Source organism: Ambystoma mexicanum, chromosome 3q (assembly GCF_040938575.1).
Source record: "Ambystoma mexicanum isolate Mex_15411 chromosome 3q, UKY_AmexF1_1, whole genome shotgun sequence".
NCBI lineage: Eukaryota > Metazoa > Chordata > Amphibia > Caudata > Ambystomatidae > Ambystoma > Ambystoma mexicanum.
This window is the reverse complement of record NC_090926.1, coordinates 1,036,852,378-1,036,873,356: the sequence shown is the minus strand read 5'-3', so window position 1 is coordinate 1,036,873,356 and position 20,979 is coordinate 1,036,852,378. Positions and strand designations below refer to the sequence as shown.

General features: G+C 44.9%; 1 protein-coding gene across 3 annotated transcripts in view; it reads left to right on the top strand.

The window, feature by feature from the left end:
- C1QTNF1 (C1q and TNF related 1) overlaps window positions 1–15,606 on the top strand; it is a 229,881-nt gene extending 214,275 nt beyond the window's left edge. For all 3 annotated transcript variants that reach the window (XM_069655220.1, XM_069655217.1, XM_069655219.1), the window contains one exon: window positions 13,491–15,606. In XM_069655220.1, coding sequence (XP_069511321.1) covers window positions 13,491–14,041 — 551 coding nt within the window. In that variant the 3' untranslated portion in view covers window positions 14,042–15,606. The remainder of the gene's footprint in view (window positions 1–13,490) is intronic.
- Window positions 15,607–20,979: the final 5,373 nt, after the last annotated feature.

Here is a 20,979-nt window from a genome sequence, read left to right as displayed (position 1 = left end):
AAAAAACCTCCAAGCTACCAGAGCATCACTGCCTTATGTTGGCTTTAGGGGGTACTAGAATGATAACCCTCAGGGCTAGGACAGAGTGATAGCCCTGTCGAAGAAAGCAAAACGATGGTAAGCATAGTCGCTTTGACTGAACAATTCATCCTGCTTATGGGAACTCGAAGTGAGAGGGGTCAGAAATGCTACACGGACGCAAAGGAATAGTTTTCTCACAAGTTGCCATTTTATTAAATAAAAAGCGGTGAGACAAATGCCTATCTTTCCCTAACCTAACAAGAATATCCCTGCCTAACAAACTAAGACTAAAGAAAAATGACCTAGTGCCCAAAAAGTCTCTGACCCTGACACTAATTTACACAACACAATTATACAAGGAATGGTAGGCTGTTTTCAGTTTCACAAAATAGCATATCAATTCAAACTCAAAAGTTTTAGATAGTGCTCCTTGTGACCAGGGTTGGGCTCCCTTCCCCTGGATCAATTCAGGAACACCTTAAGCAAAGTTCAGATTCAAGAAAGTTTTGTGCAATAACTCAGTTCCATCCATTGTACCACAAAAGGTATTTTCCATTCAAATTATCCTTTCACTTGACAACGTGAATATCTCTTATACAAAGGCTTGTTCATAAATCAACACAACTGTTATTTTTCACAGTCTCCTTGGCAAAGCAAAGGTCTCCCCCTCAAAACACAAATTCATAAACCGAGACACTTATTCTCTTCCCAACGGCCAAGCAATTAGAGCACATCCTACATCTTCTTCAAAGAAACACTTTAGTCAGGATAGTTTGGAATTCACTTTCTGTTATGCAACAGTTTATCAATACAAGGTGATGAAATTAACAAGTTCTTTTTCAATACACCTTTTACCACAACCACAGTATTTTTAATCATCTTCTTTTCTGGTAGACTCTCCTGCCGGGACTAACTACTATTGTTGTTTCCTGGCTTACTTGCCTGCCAAGATAAAAACTCCTACTACTGCTAGAATTATATTCAGTGTTAATGTTTGTTCCAAAACGCTCCACACCAGGATCCTAAGTGAAGAGGTTTAAACAGTAACTGCTTATCTTTATAGTCTCTTTATTTCTGTGTTATTCTTTTATTGCCTTTAAGCTGTAGGCAATGCAGGTTACAGTTTTCTCCCCATTGGTATCTCATATAAGGAGGACTGTGCTTCTGCAGTGTTTGTACTCTTATGCAACCTCTTAGCTGTTGGCAATGCGGGTTACAATTATCTCCCAATTGGTATCCCTTATCAGGAGAGTTGTGCCCTGGATGCCCTTGTAGTACTCCTCTGCAATCTTGGCAATGCTGGCTACAATTATTTCCCAATTGGTATCCCTTATTAGGAGAGTTGCACCCTTGCTGCCTTGAAATCACTCTTCTGCTGCTTTGGCAATGAGGGTTACAGTTATCTCCCAATTGGCATCCTTTATTAGGAGAGTTGACTCCAGGCTGCCTTGTTTCATTTACTCAGTATTCAAAATCATCAGTTCTGCTTAGTGGTCTTTTTCAGAGCGCTTCAGGGTTACCTGCTTCAGACCAACTGGCCAGTTTTTCTTTGCGTCTCCTTCTGACTCGCGGGTGCTTCTGCAGATCTCCTCTGATATCTCTACGCTTTTGCCAGCTCCGGTCTGACTGCCACTGTGTGCGCAGTCCTTCTGGTGAGCTATGGCAGCTCTGTTTGATCTTTAGTTCACTTTCTTTACCGGAGCGGTTCACAGAGTGTCTGGAGCTCATCTCCCACACAGTGTAGCTGTCCTCGCAGCTGCTTCGAGCAGCAAATTCTCTGCATAACCACGCTTCTTCTTCTGCGTTGGCTCCAGCTGGGGCTTCCTCTGCCTCCACAGCATCTCCTACATACTGTCCTGCTGCTGCTTCTGCTACACCATCAGCTTCTCCTTCTTCCCACACCTGAAACTCATTCCTATTTTTAAAGGTCCTGCTCAGGTGAATTCTATCACAACAACTAGACTGCTCATGCTGCTTCATCAACTCTGAGTCCCTCTTCCTCTTCCCAGTACCACAGGCATTATGGGACATGAAGACCAAAATGTTTTTGGTCTTGTTATGATTAGTTAATTTAAACTGATTTGTGGACTGAGAATTGTCAAGTTTATGGAAGATTGTTAAAAGAGTTGGTGGTTTACCTTTGGGTTTAGGACCTTTATATAAGGCAGAATCATAACTATTAGAGGTTCTGATATTTACTTCCTGATCCCCCAATGTACCAATATTAGACTGTTTAGCAGAGTCTTTATATTCTGTAGTGGGGTTGATATGTTTACTGTGTGCTAGTTACCACTCTATATTTTAAGAACATTAGATGTTCTGGTCCGGCAGCGGGGGTCCAAAAACTATAAACCCACCCACTGGTGTTTGAAATATAATGTACAAATTAATTGCGAATTGGAATGACACCTCGCGCTCAGGATTCAAATATTAAGGCTAATTGTTATGTATTGAACTGGTTTCTGCAAGGCACATTCTATTAATGTATACGTAGTACAGAAAAACACAAGTTAGGCTAAAAAAGCTATTTATTCTTTATGACTTAATAGCCATTCTGCACATCATATCCGATTGGATGATTTACTTTATTAATAGCCTCATGTAAATGTATTCCTTGAGAGAAGGTAGTTCATAGTTAATTGCTAGGTTACCTTCTCTTTATTCAAAAAGTTTTGACAAATCATGAGCTTCTACAATTTATTTTAGATGAGGGCAATAAAGAAGGTGATTTTAATCATTGTATCATTGTGAGTTCTTTCGGGTTTGGCTTTGTGTCAGACATTAGCTAATCTTCAATAATACAGGCTCTTTGGGGCTAACATAATGTATTTTCACTATTATTTCATGACATCAGAATCTTTTGATTAACACAGACAAATCCCGATACCATCAGCAGTCTATAATGCATGCACCGGAAGTGACGTGCAATGTTTACCAGTGACGTCACGCATCATGTGCGTGTGACGTCATTGCGTTTGGTCCGTAAGACGCGGTAGGACATTTTGAGATAAAGGGAGTCGCACAACACTGTCTGCTCTTTAAGGAAACTTTGCAGACGCATTATTGTGGTTTTGGTAGTTTTGGTATCTATCCCTGGTATTTGGAGCACTTGCACTAATTACAGGTATTGGTTTTGCTACTATTAGCAGATTTATGTTCCACATGATGCTGGGATTAGGTACGCTTCATGTTTTTAATGGTATTTAATATAGATTTAGACACAATTTTGAGTGTGTTACTGCAGTTAAACAGGGCAAATTATAATCAGTGCACAATCAAGTGCTTTTGATATATTTATCTGTTAATGGGAACTCGCATTGTTGGCTAATTTAAAGATATTTTTCTTAATGCTTAAGGCAGTCAATAGAATTCACGCATCCGATTTATTTTCAGACATCATGGAATACTGTAGATTGCATTAAGGCTGTTTTCGGATTTAAGAGCGAGTTTACTATTTAAAAATATTGGACACACCGGTAACTCAGGTATGTGTGTCATATGGTTGCAGTATACGATACAAGATACCAGTTTTTTATGTTTCAAATGTTGGTTAGTTTACCAATCCATAATGGTTACATTACAGACAAAGTGATACAGTGCAATTGGAAATGATTGCTTCGTATTGAACCAAATTGATTGAAAAATTCAGAAAAATATTTTTCATAGGACGAAATAGTCCCTCAGGTATGTTCATTTCTTGATTGTTAGTCTTATATGATAAATGGTTCTCAGCAGCCATTGTTAAATTGTTTGCATTTCATGAATACTGGCAACTATGTTTTTAGGTAATGGAAGCTTGCAAGTCAGCAATTGGGTAAGCTGGTTGAACTCCATATGGCCGCAAACATTTCTTTTCACCACTATTAGTGTAATTAACGCACGTGAGTTATGGTTTCCCCACTCTGGGTTTTACACAACAGAGTGGTTCTTTGGCAGGTTAATGTATTTAATGGAAATATACACCATATTAAGGATGCAATGCACATAGACTAACAGTGGCAAGTCAGTTTAGACTCCCATACATTTTTCTTTTTTTACATTTTCTCTCTTTCACTCAGAATTATTTATTTAATTGATACACAATTAATTTGGATGATCATATGTTATTAAGAAAAATTTGATTTTAAGATGTTTATATATATTTTTTCAAATTTGTTTCTCCCTTATTTCCTGACCAATCTGTTGCAAATCCCGCTCCAAACCTCGAATGTTGTATATTTGGTTCATTCAAATGTTTTGTGACATATTTCATCATACTTATTGATGGTTATTGGAATTAATATGTGGATTATACATGATAAATTCTGTTATTGTGATATGTACTATTTGGTTTTGCATAATGACATCGCACAGCCTTGAAAACGACCAGGTGGTCGAAACACATGTCGGCTGTACTTTGACATGGGATTAATTTGGCTATTTTAGCCTAACTTGTATTTTTCTGTACATCGCATACATTAATTGAATGTGCCTTGTAGAAACCAGTTCAATACATAACAATTAGCCTTAATATTTGTATCCTGAGCGCGAGTACCCATCCCAATTCTCAATTCATTTGTTCTTTATATTCTGTGCTTTGGGTACTTCTAGGAGAGAGAACCGTACATTGACAGCATGCCATCAGATATTTAGTTATTAGCAGCATCTCATCCTCAGAAGAGGATAAATGCTGTGTTTGTCCTAGCGGAGTCACCACTTCCCCTTGATAGCCATCTCCACCCATGTGTTCCACCCTCGTGTTACCTCCCCAGGGTTAGAATCCGGGAGCGGCTACCTTCCCCTGGCCACATGGGAGAAGACTTTAGGTTATGGTTTAGTGATGGCTCCATAGGATTCATCACAGAAGACATTAAGCATAGTTTGGCCAATGCTGTGACCTCCTCTGTAAATAGCATAAATTGCGTCTCCCTAGAGGCAAGGAGACAGGGATTCCAGTGTACATGGTAAATATTAGGCAATAAATGAGTAAACCTGTCTAGCAATAACACCTCTACAGAGGGACAGGAATGTGATATCCCTAGGACATAGGATAGAGGGGTCCCCTATGTAGTGCAAGCCAGAAAGGCATTAATCATTGGGGTTAGGACTGAATAATGATCCATTTGTAGGCCAGATAATATTCCACCTACCCCAGGTACAAATATACAGCAACACGCCCTCTACAGGGGAACACAAAGGCGGGCAGAACGATGCACCATGAAGAGGAGGGACGAGAAGGCAATACATCTAGTGAATATGACAGAGCAGAGGAATGAGAAGGCATAAAGCTCACCGACCAGGGCAGAGTGAGCCAAAATATAGCTAGAAAACTAGACAGTGATAATGCTAGGAAACAGCACAGAGAGAAGGCCATTGTACAAAAGGAACAAGAAGGTGGTCATCATAGGACATAGATAAAGATTCTTCAGGACTTCAAGGTGGTTACCCATGGCCTAGAAAGAGTAATGCCAACATATAGAGATGCTACTTATTATTATTTTGCGCTCAATGGGAGGTAATTTTACTGTGATTTATGTGTCGTGATGAGTTAACAAGTGTGTGCGGTAGATTACACAACCAGGATGCACGGCATTTTCAGTGCGTTATTTCTAATTCATAATACAACGTCAATACTATATGTAATTGCGTGTAGGTTCGACTGCCAATTTAGGCTCATTAGTCTGTCTTCATTGAGGGTTGATTGGCAGCCAGTGGTTTCCTCACCCAACATGGCTGCCGCTGGATGGTTTGTTACGGTCTTGCTCTCGTGACCTAGATTTCTTGTTTAACCACACTAGCTGCATCTTGCGCGCGCGCACTCTCCCTTGGATACATTTGTTGCCGGAAGGCTGGTAAGTGAGATGCTGCTCCTTCGACACGGTCCCTGACACTTAATTATGTTCGTTCTCTATTCATTCACCTAACTCCGTGCTTCGGCTCTCTTTCTTTTTCTGCTAATTGCTCAATTGTCAACTGACATCGGAGTATCGTGGCTACTTTCAATTGGCTGATATATTGTATCTTCGTGGGCAACATTCCCCCCTCCATCGTGGATCTTTGCGGTCTACTATTATTAGTCATTGCAATTGCAATTTACATTAAGGTAATTCTTTTACTTCCATTAAATAATGTGTTGCGAAAAATTAAAAACTTTTCGAATGGGCTATGTGCTCTAACACTTATTGTTATATTTAATTTAATCCTGTCTAGTTCTGGAATTGTTCCCTAGAATTAACCGCACTATTGGTAAGTGCAATACATTGGTAATATTGGTTTTCAGTTTTTGTCACATTAATTTTGGGAACAATCATGGCATTTTGCAATAATTGTGACTTTGAACATTAATTCTTGTTGCACAGATTATTCGTCTTCGACAAGCATCAACGGTAAATATACCTTGATATTTTAGAATTATTATTGGTAGTTGAGCCAATTATATCATCCAGGGTTGCTTAGTCACCGCACCCCACTTATTTTCTTATCATGTTGTTTTGTCATCCTTCTTATTGGTTTCGGAACCGGATGGATGTCTTTTGGAAACGGTAATTTATTAACCAATTTTTATTTTCCCTTTATCATTTATGGTTATCTAATCATAATGATTATGTAACACTGTAATGATTTAAACAATGCTGTTATGTATCACACATTCATGGTTTTGGCCAATTCCCCCTTTCAGCCCCTATGTGTTTGCCCAATTGGTATGATGCGTATACAATGGTCAACATAGGCTGTGGAATGGAATTAAAAATATAACTCAACTGTTTGATGTACTATTTGTAAATTGGCGCAGTTCACTGATTATATTCAAAACATATAGTGAGGAACGAGAAGTCAGTAACCCTCCAAGCTAGGACACAATAATGCACCCTGTACATAGGAACAAGACGAGACAGAGGTTAGGACAGAGGATAGCCCATATAGAGAGAAAGGAAAAAATCAGTAGCCTTGTATGTAAGGACAAACCCCTATACCTATGGGAACAAAAGGTTAGAGCATAGTGCTGGCTCAATTATAGTTGAAATAAATAGTGGAACTTTTAAGTGCTAGAATAGTGTGATGTCTTCGTACATAGCAAAAGATAATTAGTTACACCAATGAACTAAGACAGAGTGATATACCCTCAAGTGGAAAATGTAGTAATCTTGGGGACTAGGACAGCACAGTGTTCACCGGCACTGGGGAATTAAGGCCAAGGAGAGAGTATGTCCTCCATTACTGGGAGGCAAAGTACTAAGCAAGGGTCCAGGACAGAACCAATTCCCAATTTATGAGAGGATGAGACCGTGGTGACCACATGAACCAGAACTCATGCTTTTATTGGGTGACAAGCAAGCAGAAACTTTAGGGGGAAAAAAAGGAGTAGTGACCCCGGCGCAGAGGAGAGAAGTCGATAACTCTAGGAGACATACATCGATCCAGGGACATGGGCAATGCAATTTGGGTAACTAGAGGGTAGTAACCCTGGTTGCCTGGACAGAACTCTGCCCCATATGCAATTCAATGGGCATTTGTGAGAAGGTGACACCTTTAGGAGTTAGAACAGAACAGTACCCTAGTACAGGAGGGCAGCCAGAAGGTGGTATCCCCAAGGGCTATGCATGATCAATATTTCCCGAAGAGAGAAACAAGAAGACAGTGGCTCGGTAACACAGCAATTTAATTTCCTCCTTGTCCATTCCAAACCTGTATTCCTCTCACATGCAGTGCAAAAATTAAATTTCACTTTGACACAATGTAACATCTTGTACAGCAGTAACAGTATTAACAAGGTAGTAGGTGTGCTGCCCTCTGTCCTGAACATGAGATCGCACCAGCCCTCGGGCAGACTGATACTTGCTATACTCTAGAAAGAAGCTGAGGCAGGTGTAGACCGAGAGACTAGGGTAGAGTGATGTTGCCTGTGCAGGGAAGTGTTAAACGAGGCGTTACCTGCTATACCTGGTGAGTGATGTGGAGAGGCTGCCAGTCTGTCGACGTATACTTGAGGCGTAGAACAAGCAACAGGGGGCACCAACCCAACACCCTCCTGGTTGACTAAAATAGGATGGGCTGAACTAGCTCCCAACACCATGGGACGGCACTTCTCAGATTAGCGTGATGTCAGGACAGTGCAAGCACTGGCAGAGTAGGCCCTGAGATGTCCAACTGTAGTTTATGTGTATAATGAACATCCGAAAGACACAGGTTCCAGGAGGCAGAGTACCAAGCAAGGCACAAGGCATGGCAATTACAAGAGACTGACTGCCAGGAGAGGCCCAAGGGTGACAGGAGAGGGAATCCAGGAAACCAGGGAAGAGAGCGAGAACCCCCAAAAGGAAAGGCAGGGAACCAGAGGGTTGGGACCCAACCCAGACCCAGGGAAGGATCCCAACCAGACCCAAGAAGGCTCAAGGACCAACCCAGCAAGGAGCAGTACCAATACCTGGCACTCCTTGCCCACCGCATTGCCGCTCCCTGCCCCAACTTTCAGTGCTATGCGGATGACACTCAGCTCATCTTCAGGCTACCTTCGGCCACCTCTTCTCCGTCCCTCATCTCTGACTGTCTGTCTGCTATCCAGGAGTGGTGTGCCGCCAATTACCTCTGCCTTAATCCCAGTAAGACTGAGATTCTCCTCATCGGCACACCCACTCCCTCCTTTCCTGTTGCTCTCTGGCCAGCCTCTCTTGGCCCTCTTCTTGCTCCCACCTGCAAGGCTAGAAACCTCAGGGTTATCTTCGACTCCACACTCTCTTTCTCTCCTCACATCTCTGACGTCTCCAAGAAGTCACACTACCAGCTGCACCTCCTCAGAGCTATTCTTCCCTTCCTCTCCTTCCCCCAGAAGCTTACTGTCTCCAGAGCTCTGGTTCTCTCTAGGCTGGACCATTGCAACAGCCTCTTTCTAAATCTTCCTGCTTCTACTCTACGCCCTCTGCAACTCATCCAGGACTGCAAGACTTGTCCTTGGCCACAAGTTCAGGGGTCGTATCTCTCCAGGAATGAAATCTCTGCACTAGCTCCCAGTGGCTGCGAGGATTAAGTTCAAAACCCTCTGCATCATCCACAATGCCTTCTGGGGCCTGGGGCCTCAATACCTTCAATTCTCTCTTCCTAAATATCTTCCCTATCGAGCTCTTCGCTCATCCACCTCCAACTCCCCCAGGGTCAGTCGATTCACCAAACAACGAGCTGGTGGTAGATCTCTCTCTTTGGCTGGGGCCTCCCTCTGGAACAGCCTCCCTGCCTCCCTGAAACTTGAGAACCATCTTCAGTTCCGGAAGCACCTTAAAACCTTCCTCTTTGCTTCTGATTTCTCTCCCCCTCTCCCCTGCTGAAGTCCTGCTGATACTGCAGGGTTACCTGGCCACCCATCTGATCTCTGGCCCCCGCCTGCACTGCCTCTCTGGCAACCCCTGCACCTGCGGACTGTTTTATGTATCCCTACAGTCCCCCACCAGCACTTATGTCTGCACTCACCCTGTACTTGCCACCAGCTGGCCGTTATTTTATTTATCTTGTTATTTATTATCCTATTTACTGCACTTTCCCCTCCCCCCGCCGCTTTAGAGCTTTGTTTGTTGTAGCAGGGACGTTGGTATAACTGATAACATCAGGCCATTTGTAGAGCTGTTCCGAAGACACACATATTTTAGAATTAAAAAATGCTGCTTCTGTATTACGGGCCTCAGTATGGATTTGGCTGATTTGCCTGCAGTAAACCCCGGTAACTCGTTTACCACGAACAGAACCTGTTTCAGAAGCATTGCTAAACCCTCTGTTTTTCTGGCGGAAAACCCTCCAGTTGACAGTTGGACAGGTGTTTGCTCGAATTAGCTTCCACACTTGGAAATAGAGCTTAAACTGGTTACACCCATGTTATCACCACTATCCCAATACTCGTAATGGGCCCATATGTCCTTTTCCTTCTGAATTAGAGATTTATATAAGAAAAGAAAGATCAACTATCATGGGCCCCCTGTCCAGGGGAAAAATAACCCTTAAACCTGTGAGTTAGAATGGACCAGTGGCCCTAAGCCTTGTATGAAGACCGCTTTTTCCAACCAGGGGTAGGACAGGATTTTCAGAGGAAATGAGAAATCCATGTGCCTGCTTCCTAGGGCAGGATATGGCTGCCCTCCCCGGGGGTAAACAATGGGAAGTGGAGACACCCTCTTTACAGTGGGAGAAGACCAATTAACACATGGAATTAGATGGGATCTCCTCTTGCCAATTTTTGAACTTGCCTAGCATAGCATAGCATAAAGCGAGAGGCAAACGGGGAGATTTCCTGATAGTCTGATGCCTCTGGAATGCTGATGGGTCGAATCTGACATGTGACCGAACATTTCCCAGTTCTATGACCCTTTCATAGACAGATGAGACTGACACTACTCCACCTGGTACAGTCGAGCATCCTAAGCAATTTATTCAGCCCTAGCCATGATGGCTGTTCACAAGCACTGAACTGGCACACAACTCACTGCCCTAGCCCTACCAGCTGTTTATGGACAGGCATTGGCCTGCTGAAAAGCCTCCCATTATGAGTCAGCTCTCGCTTGTTCTGCATCAATATGCACTACTCATTCTCCATTTCAAGGATGGAATGCCATCTGCCTACCGTGAAAATAGGATCATTCCTGTCACCCCAGATCTCAGGTTAAGAATTAATCTGTCCTCGGAAAGTCATTGTTAAGCAATAACACTGTGTGAGGGCCTTACTGATGGGCCACGGCACAATTACCACCGGATCCGATGCGCGCGATCAGGTTTTATTGCTACTCGTACCCAGGGTTTTCAATCCGGAGACACGGGGTGCTAAGAGGAATGTATTTTGCTTCAAGGAACGGGATGCCTTGCGGTGTCCTGTTCACTGAAACAAAATACTTACTTTAAATGGCCACCTTGGGTCTGGAAGTCAGGGCTCCATACAAAGCTTCTCTTCCATTTTCATGGCGGCCCAGGAGACTGGAGCAGCGGTGGTGGTCAGAGGGGATCAAACACCCAAGGGGAAGCGAAAGTAGGGGAAGAAAGCAGGGTGAGGGAAGCAGATATCAAGGATGCTTGGACCGTGGACTTGGACCGTGGGAGTCAACTCTTGATCTGTGCAACCCGATTGGTTGGCTCCCCTCCCCCAGATGTTAATAGATCTTATAACATGACGCAGGTCCGGGCAAGTGGAGATGCCTCACGCCAGGTCCCATCTTCTACAGCCAGGAGGGGAAATTAGTGGTAACTGCATCAAGCAACCTTCAGCAAAGGGCAAATCATTGAGAGAATTTAACAAGGTCTTGGGCACAGAATACATTATGGTGCTAGTGAACATGGAAAATATTGAGGGCACTGAAGAAACATAATCATTGTGAGGCTCGGTCTGTTCAGAAGAAGGCTGTGCTGAAGCTGAAGCCTCACATGATGGTGAATTTGTGGGTAGGCAAAATATGGACTGGGTGAAGATTGAGTAGATGGGCAGAGAAAGATTTTTCCATAGTTTAGGTTCCTTAATGCAGACCCTCGACCTGTGGAAACACATTGTGCTTTCAGCACATTAAACTCACCCTAAGTGGGAGACAGAGAAGCCCACGGCATCTTCATGGACATTAGTGAGCCATGCAGAGGACTGTATTTTGAAGGCCAGAGAAGTGTATAACATTTCCTAAGTACTATAACACGATGGGTATCCTTTTTAGACCTGTTAGGGTCAATCTTGCATTCCTACCGTGAATCAGAATACATGTTAGCACACTATCACGGTCTAAGGGGAAACAATTCTTCTGGACATATTATATATGTGTTCTCAATACATCATATACACATAACAACAGCCTTTTCCTGTGCCTCAGCGGGCCAGCCCTAGCATCAGGTATAGCTCTGCTTATTTACAAGTGGTAGAATAGAGAAACCTTTTCCCATTCCTACAGTTACAATTAAAAATACAGTTTCAAGTTTGGGATAACAACAATATGTGGGCATTCTACATTATATAATGCCCAATTCTAGGATATTCTAGAGCTCTCTATGCACTGTAATGTAGTATTCTTTATTGGCCAATGCAGTGCCAGCTACTAGAAATCTCCATCAACTTGTACTGGTCTAACAAACACACATCTAAGGCTCCTTAACTATAAGGTCCTATAAAACATGGAAAGTTCCACAGAAAATCTGTAATGGACCTGATACATGGATCAGGTAAAGCTAAATTGGTGAAGTCTATGCCAGGTTGCTCTATACATAGATCATCTGTTGCATGAGACCAGCTCATGCTATAAAAAGATCGTCCGGTTTCATAACCATAGCAGTTCAGGTCATCTTCATCAGGACGTAGAAGTGGTTCATGTCAGAGGGGTCTTGACTCCCTTATGGGTGACTAATTTATCCCATTGGTGTGTTTCTTAATCCGCCGTGATGTGACAATGGCTCAGTCTAGAGATGCCCATGGTAATTTGCGGGCATTAGGTGCCTTGTGATCCGTCTTGGAAGTGTGACTCGGCACACTTGCTTGTCGGTGCTCTAATCTGTGCAAATAATTTCGGGACACCCCGCTGGTTTCTCGTGGGGGCGGCGGCGTGGCTCTAAAGTCAGTCCTTCCGTGCCTCAGAGAAGGTTATTGGACATATCTGGGACTCCGGTAGCGATGTACTGCTAGCGGTGTGTCTGCTGCTCCTGTTGCTATGTGCCGTGCTATGTAACATTTCCTAAGGCCACCTGCCAAGCATGCTGCTGTGTTTTGTACTTTTTATTGCTTTGTGATATGTTCTCAAGCCAGTGCCATATGTATAAACAGAGGGACAGTAGTCAAGGCATGAATTTCTCAGGGTATGACACAGCTGCCACTAGTGTACACCCAACTTGCACAGCGTAATCATACCCCACAACCATTCGGCTGTGGGGTATGATTGGGCTAATCTGTATGAGTCAAAATAGAAGATGGTGGCATATGTGGACAACTTTGTTAATCTGAAGGAGTATAGAAAGTTCCTTTCCACAGGGGACCCACAGTCTGTTCTTTTTTGAGAGAGGGTTGTTGGTGCCAACAAAAATGGGCGAAAAGTATTACTACAAAAGTCTCATTATAGTGGGTTTATGAATGAATATCTCAGTCTTAGATGTGCTGAGTTCTAGTGCATTCAGACTTGAATTTTGAAGTCTAGGCCATTGACAGAGAATTTGGCAGCGACAAATGTTATGTGAAAGCAGGGAAAAAGTTCAGACTAAAGTGGATTTGCTGCTGGTGGTTTCCTGCATATTAGAAAACAGACAGACAAGATGGGCTGAGCAGTCCTCCTTCCATATTTGCATATTTGTCCATGGTTCTTTGATAGTTTGGAGCCTTCTGTTCTAAGGAAGTACATCTTGCGTCTACCCAGTCATATGTAGATGTAGATCATTGCATGGCCGTTTCTGCTAGTGCTCAATGACTGTCACTGGTAGTGCTCAATGGTGCGAAACCATGGCTATTTCATGCTGTTTGAGTCAATCTGTAATATAATCTTTTCTTATGCCATTAGGAGACAAGGGGGACATTGGAGATCGCGGCATCCCAGGGAAGAGTGGCAAAGCTGGATCCACAGGGGCCCGCGGCCATAATGGGGCAAAGGGACAGAAGGGAAACCTAGGATTGCCCGGAGATGCATGCAAGAACCTCTACTCTGCATTCTCAGTTGGACGAAAGAAATCTCTACATAGCAATGATTACTATCAGCCGCTTATCTTCGACACAGAGCTGGTGAATCTCTATGGACACTTCAACATGTTCTCTGGGAAGTTCTACTGCTATGTGCCGGGCATCTACTTCTTCAATGTCAATGTGCACACATGGAACCAGAAGGAGACCTATATGCACGTGATGCGTAATGAGGAGGAGGTAGTAATCTTATATGCACAGCCAAGTGACCGCAGCATTATGCAGAGTCAGAGCCTCATGCTGCAGCTGAAGGAGAATGACGAAGTGTGGGTGCGTCTCTTCAAGGGTGAGCGTGAAAATGCCATCTTCAGCGATGACTTTGACACATATATCACCTTTAATGGTTACTTAATCAAGGCTAATTCTGACCTGTAGATGGCTCCTCCACTCCATCGCCCTATTATTCTCCTATAGACATATCAAAATGCACACGTCAGGTAACGTGGCGTTTGTGTACAGTGTGGCCTTAGCCAACTACGTTGGTGATGTATGGGCCTCACCATTAGAAACTGCTTGGCTGGAGATGTAATGTGGTAGATGTTTATCAAACAACTCAGCCTCTAAAACCAAGAGCAAAAAAGGAAGAGAGAGATTGGAACAGTATTTCTGGCTAGAACTTTATAACCCCTTAACACAGAGTTGATTAAGAGATTACCCTATACTTCTCCATACAATTCGCTATTCTTCATTAAACGATTCCCTATATTATGTTCCTGTAGCATACCATTGATCCCTATCCAGAGTTTCACCATCCAACACACCATCAATGAAGAAACTACATAGATATTATCAATACAGTGTACTATTGAATTAGATCATAAAGCGCTCCTCTGTCCAATACACAGTCAATAGAAAGAATATCCAGAACTCCCTTATTCAATACACCAGTGATAGAGATGGTTTGAGAGATTTTCTGCTCAACATATCATCGATCAAGACTATCTCGAGCTTCTCAACCTAATGCACCAATGATCAAGAGAAAAGTCAGAGATTCACCATTCATCGTACAATTGTTTGAGGCAATCTAGAGCTTCACCATGAAATACTCCATCAATCAAGACCAATGAATACTTCTCTATATGATACAACATTGATCAAGGTGGTTCAGAGTGTTTCCATTCAATGTACTGCCAACCAAGGCTATCCAGAGCGGCTTCATTCAACGCACTATCAAGTAAAAGACTATCCTGATCTTCTCCATCCAGATACCCTCAATTAAGACTATACAGACATGCTTCCTACCATAAACCATCAATGAGCAGATCCTCCAGAGCTGCTAAAATCAACCCACCAGCCTATCAAGAGATTACTGAGAGCTTCACACCCAACACACCATCTCTTAAAAGGTTATTCTGAGTTGTTGCATAAACACGCCATCAAGCAAGAGACTATTAGAGCTTGTCTACTGACCTACTGAAGCAAATTCTATATAAGTGCCGAAAGCTCAGTTAAATGAGATGCTCCTGGCCTTTTGCATGCTACCACATGCCTTGTAATGCATAATTCTTTGACAGTGCATATCGCATTTTAAGTGTTGCTGCCAATGTCCATCTTCGGGTGTGTTGCTAGCACATCAATGCTTTTCTCAGATTTATGCAATGTGTCCTTCACTTACTGTCCCTATAGAAAGCATGGATATTCCAGGGAGTGTTTGCACAGCACGTTACAGTGAGTGAATGGTAGTGGGCTGATATAGCTAGAATGCTCCTGCCATCTCAGTGCTCTCAGGGCATGCAACCCGCTGACCGGGTGAGAAAGCAGCATACAGTAAGTGCACATTGGCATCAGTCACCACCTTACTGCCAGTTTAGGATTCGCAAAGTCCCCATCTCACTAACCCTCTCAGTTGGGATTGCGTTGTCTAGAATCACATTAAAAGCTCATTCCACTATATCGATAAGCATGTGCTGTAGAAGATTAAAGTTTAATCTGAACCCAAAGACTTTCCCAGTTCCAATGTGCTTTTTTGTGCCCAACAGCTACCAAACACTTCCCTGGAGGGGCTGTTTTACTACTGTTAGTAAGTGTGATTGCTTCATTAGAGACGCTTCAGCATGTACTGCCCATTAGTGTCAGACATTAAAACCTGCTATAGAACCAGCCTTTTTCCGCTTTTGGCATAGTCGAATCTATGTGTGTTGTATTGTGCTGTGCTAAAATACTTAGCCCACAACTTGGCACCCACAACTTGGTCGCGTGCGCTCCCTTGCTTCTCTAGTCGTGCGCACTCCCTCACACCGTAGGTCCCTGTGCCCTGTTCGGGGTCATCCTCCCCCACCTCCGGCGGTTCCCTTCCTTCCTCTCACATCTCAGCCCTTCCCTCTTCGATCTATTGTGTACTATTCTGACACTGTCTCATGTACCACTGTTTTTCTGGCATTACTTGCATTGCCTGCATGCTTCTTCTAGGTTCCTGTTGTGTTCTGTGCCTTGTTGACTGTATTGACTTTGTGTTCGCTCTCTACAGTTCGTGATATTGTGTTGCTATCCACTGTTTGTGGCATCACATTGCAATTGCCTGCATTCTTCACTTCTAGGTTCCCTACTGACCTCTGTGTTTTGCTTTTGGTCCTGTATTGCATCTGCATTCTCTACTTCCAGTTTCCCTGTTGTACTTTCTTCCTTGCCTTGGCTCTGTACTACATCTGCATTCTCTACTTCTAGGTTCCCTGTTGTGCTCTTTTCTTTCTGATGGCTCTGTACTGCCTCTGATTAGTAGGCACGTTGTTCTTGTTCTTTGTTGTGCTTCTCCCGTTCGTCCCCCCCATGAGCCTTCCACCTGTCTGCCCCCCCTGCGTGACCTCCCCTCCAGCCACACCTGCCTGAGCTCCCCTCTCCCTAGCCCCCTCGGTGCTCTCTGTCCCACCTATCTTTTCTAATTGCTTTTCTATCAACTATCCTATCCCTCCCACTAAGTCTGGCGGGAAGAAGATCAAAAGGGACATCCTGGTCTCCAACTCAGGCCTCCCTATCGCTGACACCTATACCAGTTCTACCGCCAGACAGACCCTTACTGACATACTCTTTGTCGTTCCCTCCCCAAGCCTATGGACCCCCAATATGTTCTCTGTTCTCGGTACTTTTTCCTCTTCTACCATTAATGGTGGCACCCAGTGGGAGGCCTTCCTGGCACCATTCCACTCCTCTAAGACTATCATTAATGTCTACTTAAATGGCACAATCTTGGTCCAAGGCCCTCAGGCCAATCTCCTCCTCTTTGATAGATGCTTCCTGCATCTTATCAACTTCCTCTCCTCTCCTGTTATCCCTTTTTACCCTCTATGGCTCATCTGCGCCTCCTTCCTCTGCCACCTCTTTGGCAGACCATGCTGCTTCTCTGGCCACCCTGTAGCCTCCCTCCTCTGCCACACCTCTGGCACCCTCTTCTTCCTCTCTGACTACCCTGCCTTCTCTTCGTTCCTCCTCTACCCATAATCTGGCACCAACAACACTTCTGCAGGGTGTACCTCTGGCCTGTACCCCTCCACGAAAGTCCTTCAACTGCGGCAACCTACTTCACATCGCTACTCTCAACTCTCGTTCAGCTGTCAAATGCTCCTTTGACATCTGCCGTCTCCTGGAATAGCTTGGTTTGGATGTAATCGGTCTCACCGAGACTTGGTTCATGGCGAGCTCTGTCACAAGTTTCAGCACTCTCCTTCCCAATGGCTACAGGATCCTCTCTGAACCCAGAACCAACCGTCCCGGTGGTGGGGGTAGTTTTTATTTTGCCTGGGTGGATTCCTGCTTCTATCATTCTAATGCAGCACTACTCCTCCTTTGAATGACTGGTCTGCAGGCTCTCCATCTCTCCTGGCCTCTCTCTCACTGTGGCCACTATCTACAGGCCGCCTGGCCAGGTCGCCCTCTTCCTCGTTGAGTGGGCTGACCTGTCCTCCTCGTTCCTTGCCTCTACCTCTCAACTTCTCCTACTCGGAGACCGGAACATCCATCTGGATGCTACCAGCCCTTCTTCAGGTCTCTTTCGCAATGTCTGCAATTCTCTCTCGCTCTATTCTTCCCTCTGGCCCGACTCACTGTGCAGGGCACACCCTGGATGTTCTGATCTCCTCAGACCTCCCCTTCTCTTACCCTCTCACCACTCCTCTCTCTTCGAGTGATCACTTTCTCCTTTCTTCCCACCTCTCTCTTTCTTCCCGCCAAAGTCAAGCCGACTCCAGCACTGCCATGTCATCCAACCCATGAAGTGTGTGTCAGTTGAGGCTTCTGCCGCTACTTTCTCTCCTCCTCCTGCCCCTTCAGCTGACTCACACCCTGACATAGCCCTCTCTAACCTTAATCTCTCTATCTCTAACACTCTGGATGCCCTTGCCCCTCTCATGAGGATCTGCTTGAAGTCCAAATCCAAGTGAAACACTTGGTACGATTCCGACCTGGCTGCCCTTAAACACATGTTTAGGGTAGCAGAGAGGAAGTGGAGGGCATCGGGTGCACCTCCTGACAAACTGGACTGCCACATGCTCCAAAGGCAGTACACACGCTCTGTCCTCTCAAAGAAGAGAGCCTACATCCAATACCGCATCACTGCGGCATCTAAGAACTCAGCTGAACTTTTCAAAATCTGCAAGGAGCTGGTCAATCCTCCTTCAGTCCCTACCTCTCCTGTTCCCTCCCTGGCCCACCCTGGCCCGCTGCACAGCCTCATTTCACGACTAAAACTCAGGACATCATGTCCACCCTCTCTTCCTCTACCTCCTCTTTCTCCTCCTCTACCACTCCTGGCCTGTCTGAGGCCATCTGTCCTCCTCTTTTCTCCTCCTTTCCCCTGTTCACCCCTCTCAATGTTTCTAGACAAGTCTGATCTATGAAAGTCTCATCAAAGCAGGTTCTCTCCTGCTCATCAAGAACCAACAAGGACCACATTGGCACCCTTGCTGCAGCCTTGGCTGATTTCTGCAATCACTCTTTGCCACTCGAACTTCCCATACCCCTTAAACACTCTCTTGCGCACCCCCTTCTAAAAAAGCCCTTGTCCGATCCTTCCTCTCCGGTTAACTTTCACCCATCTCCATCCCTCCTTTCCCGGGCAAACTCTTGGAAAAGCTAGCCATCTCCCAGCTTAATATGCATGCTGCATCTTTTGGTTGCCTCCATGACCACCACTATGGCTTCCGAGCTGCTGGAAGCACGGAAATGGCTCTCCTGAATACCCATAAAAACTTGCTCTCCAATCTTGACTCTAATCTCCCTTCTGTCCTCATTCTCCTCTGCTTTTGACATGGGCAACCATGTCATCCTGCTCAATCGCCTCCATGATAACCTGGTTTCACTGATCAGGCCCTGGCTTGCCAGACCTCATTTCTCACCAACCGATTCTCTCAGGACCAACGGGGGTCTTTTCTTTCTTCTATCTCTCACTCTACTTGTGGTGTTCACCACGGGTCTAACCTCTCTCACTGGCTCTTCAAACACTACCTGGCACCTCTTTCCCACTGCATCATTACTTTCTGCTCCAATTTTCAATATTATGCGGATGACACTCCGCTCTCTTTCAGGCTCCCCTCAGCCACCTTTGGCTCTGACTGTCTGGCCACAATTCAGGAATGGTGTGCCGCCAATGGTCGCTCCCTTAATGCCAGTAAGCCTGAGATGCTCCTCATTGGGACACTCGCTCCCTCTTTCTCTGCCCACCCTTCCGGGCCCTCTACCTGCTCCTTCCTGTGAGGCTAAGAACCTTGTTATCATCTTCAACTCCCCCCACTCCTTCTCTCCTCACATCTCTGACGTCTCTAAGATGTCAAACTATGAGCTGCACCTTCTCAGAGGTATTCTTCATTTTCTCACCTTCCCCCAGAAGCTCACTGTCTCCAGAGCTCTAGTCCTCTCTAGGCTGGACTATTGCAACAGCCTCTTTCTAAATCTTCCTGCCTCTACTGTTCAACCTTTACAACGTATCCAGAACAGGACTGAAAGACTTGTCCTTGGCCTCAAACCCAGGGATATTATCTCTCCAGCTCTGAAATCTCTTCACTGGCTCCCTGTGACTGCAAGGATCAAGATCAAGACCCTCTGCATCATCCACAAGGCTTTCTGGGGCCTGAGACCGCTCTACCTCCAACTTTCTTTCCTAAAACATCTTCATTCTCCAGCTCTCCGCTCATCCACCTCCAACTCTCTGAGGGTCAGATGCTTCTCCAAGCAGAGAGTTGGGGGCAGAGCTATCTCCTCGGCTGGGGCCTCCCTCTGGAATAGCCTCCCTGCCTTTCGCAAACTTGAGCAGAACCACCTCTGGTTCCAGAAGCAACTCAAGACCTTCCTTTTCGCTTCTACTTTCTCTCTTGCTCTCCTCTGCTCATGCACCCAACTGCTCTGCACACTGGTCACCTTCTGAAACTCGGGCCCAGGCTCCTGCATCTCTAGTTACCCTTGCACTGACTCTGGGCTGCTCAGCACTTAAGGGTCTGTATCTGCAACCCTACAGTCCCTTCTCTCTGCACTTATAAGCCACCCGCTGGCTGCACTTGTGAGTTAACTGCACTTCGCCCTTCCCCTCACTCCTAGCACTTCTCCCCTTTCCTATTCCCCGCACTTGCACGTACTGATTGACACAAGGCCTAGTAAGATTGTTATTTTGTCCTCCCTTTGTTTCCCCCTCCTTGTTTTGTCGCGCCTAGGAACACTTGCGTACAGGCGCGTTATAAATGCCACATCATATCATATATGGCATCCGGTATTGTGGGCCAACCTTCCAAGATTGTTGTTCCATAGTGTGTGATATTCGGTCTGGCCATTAGCGTTCAACACCTGAAAGGCTTCCTGAAATTCTCCAATTAATAACGGGGAATACAGTGGGGACAATTGTTTTTTTTCCCACTTGTCACATCTGCATTCATTTTAAAATTATGATAGAACGCCTCAGGGCCCGATTCTGAACCAAGCACAGTGAGTGTGCTAAACAGCACGATTCACTGTGCCTTTTCCTGATGCCTAGGCACCACGCTAATTCTGAAGTGGGCCTGTGCGTCAGCGCAGTGCACAAAAGTGCCCTGCCTGCAATCCGCCTGTTTTCATACAGAACGGGCGGATTGCAAGGGCCTGATTCTGAACCAGGTGTTAATTACCGTAAAAGTCGTTTTGAGGCTTAACTAAACTTTCGGAAATTAACACCTATTCTCATGTTGTTGGATTTTTCCGAAAGTGCCACTTTCTGATCCTGTGCGTCGGTTGCTAGGACTGACTGAAAAATAGCCTGGCAAGCAGCGATTTCGGAAAACGCAATTAAGCATGGTTATTCTGGTGTCACTCCTCCACATTAGCAATGCTGTAAAATTATCGTAGAACTACGGCACCTC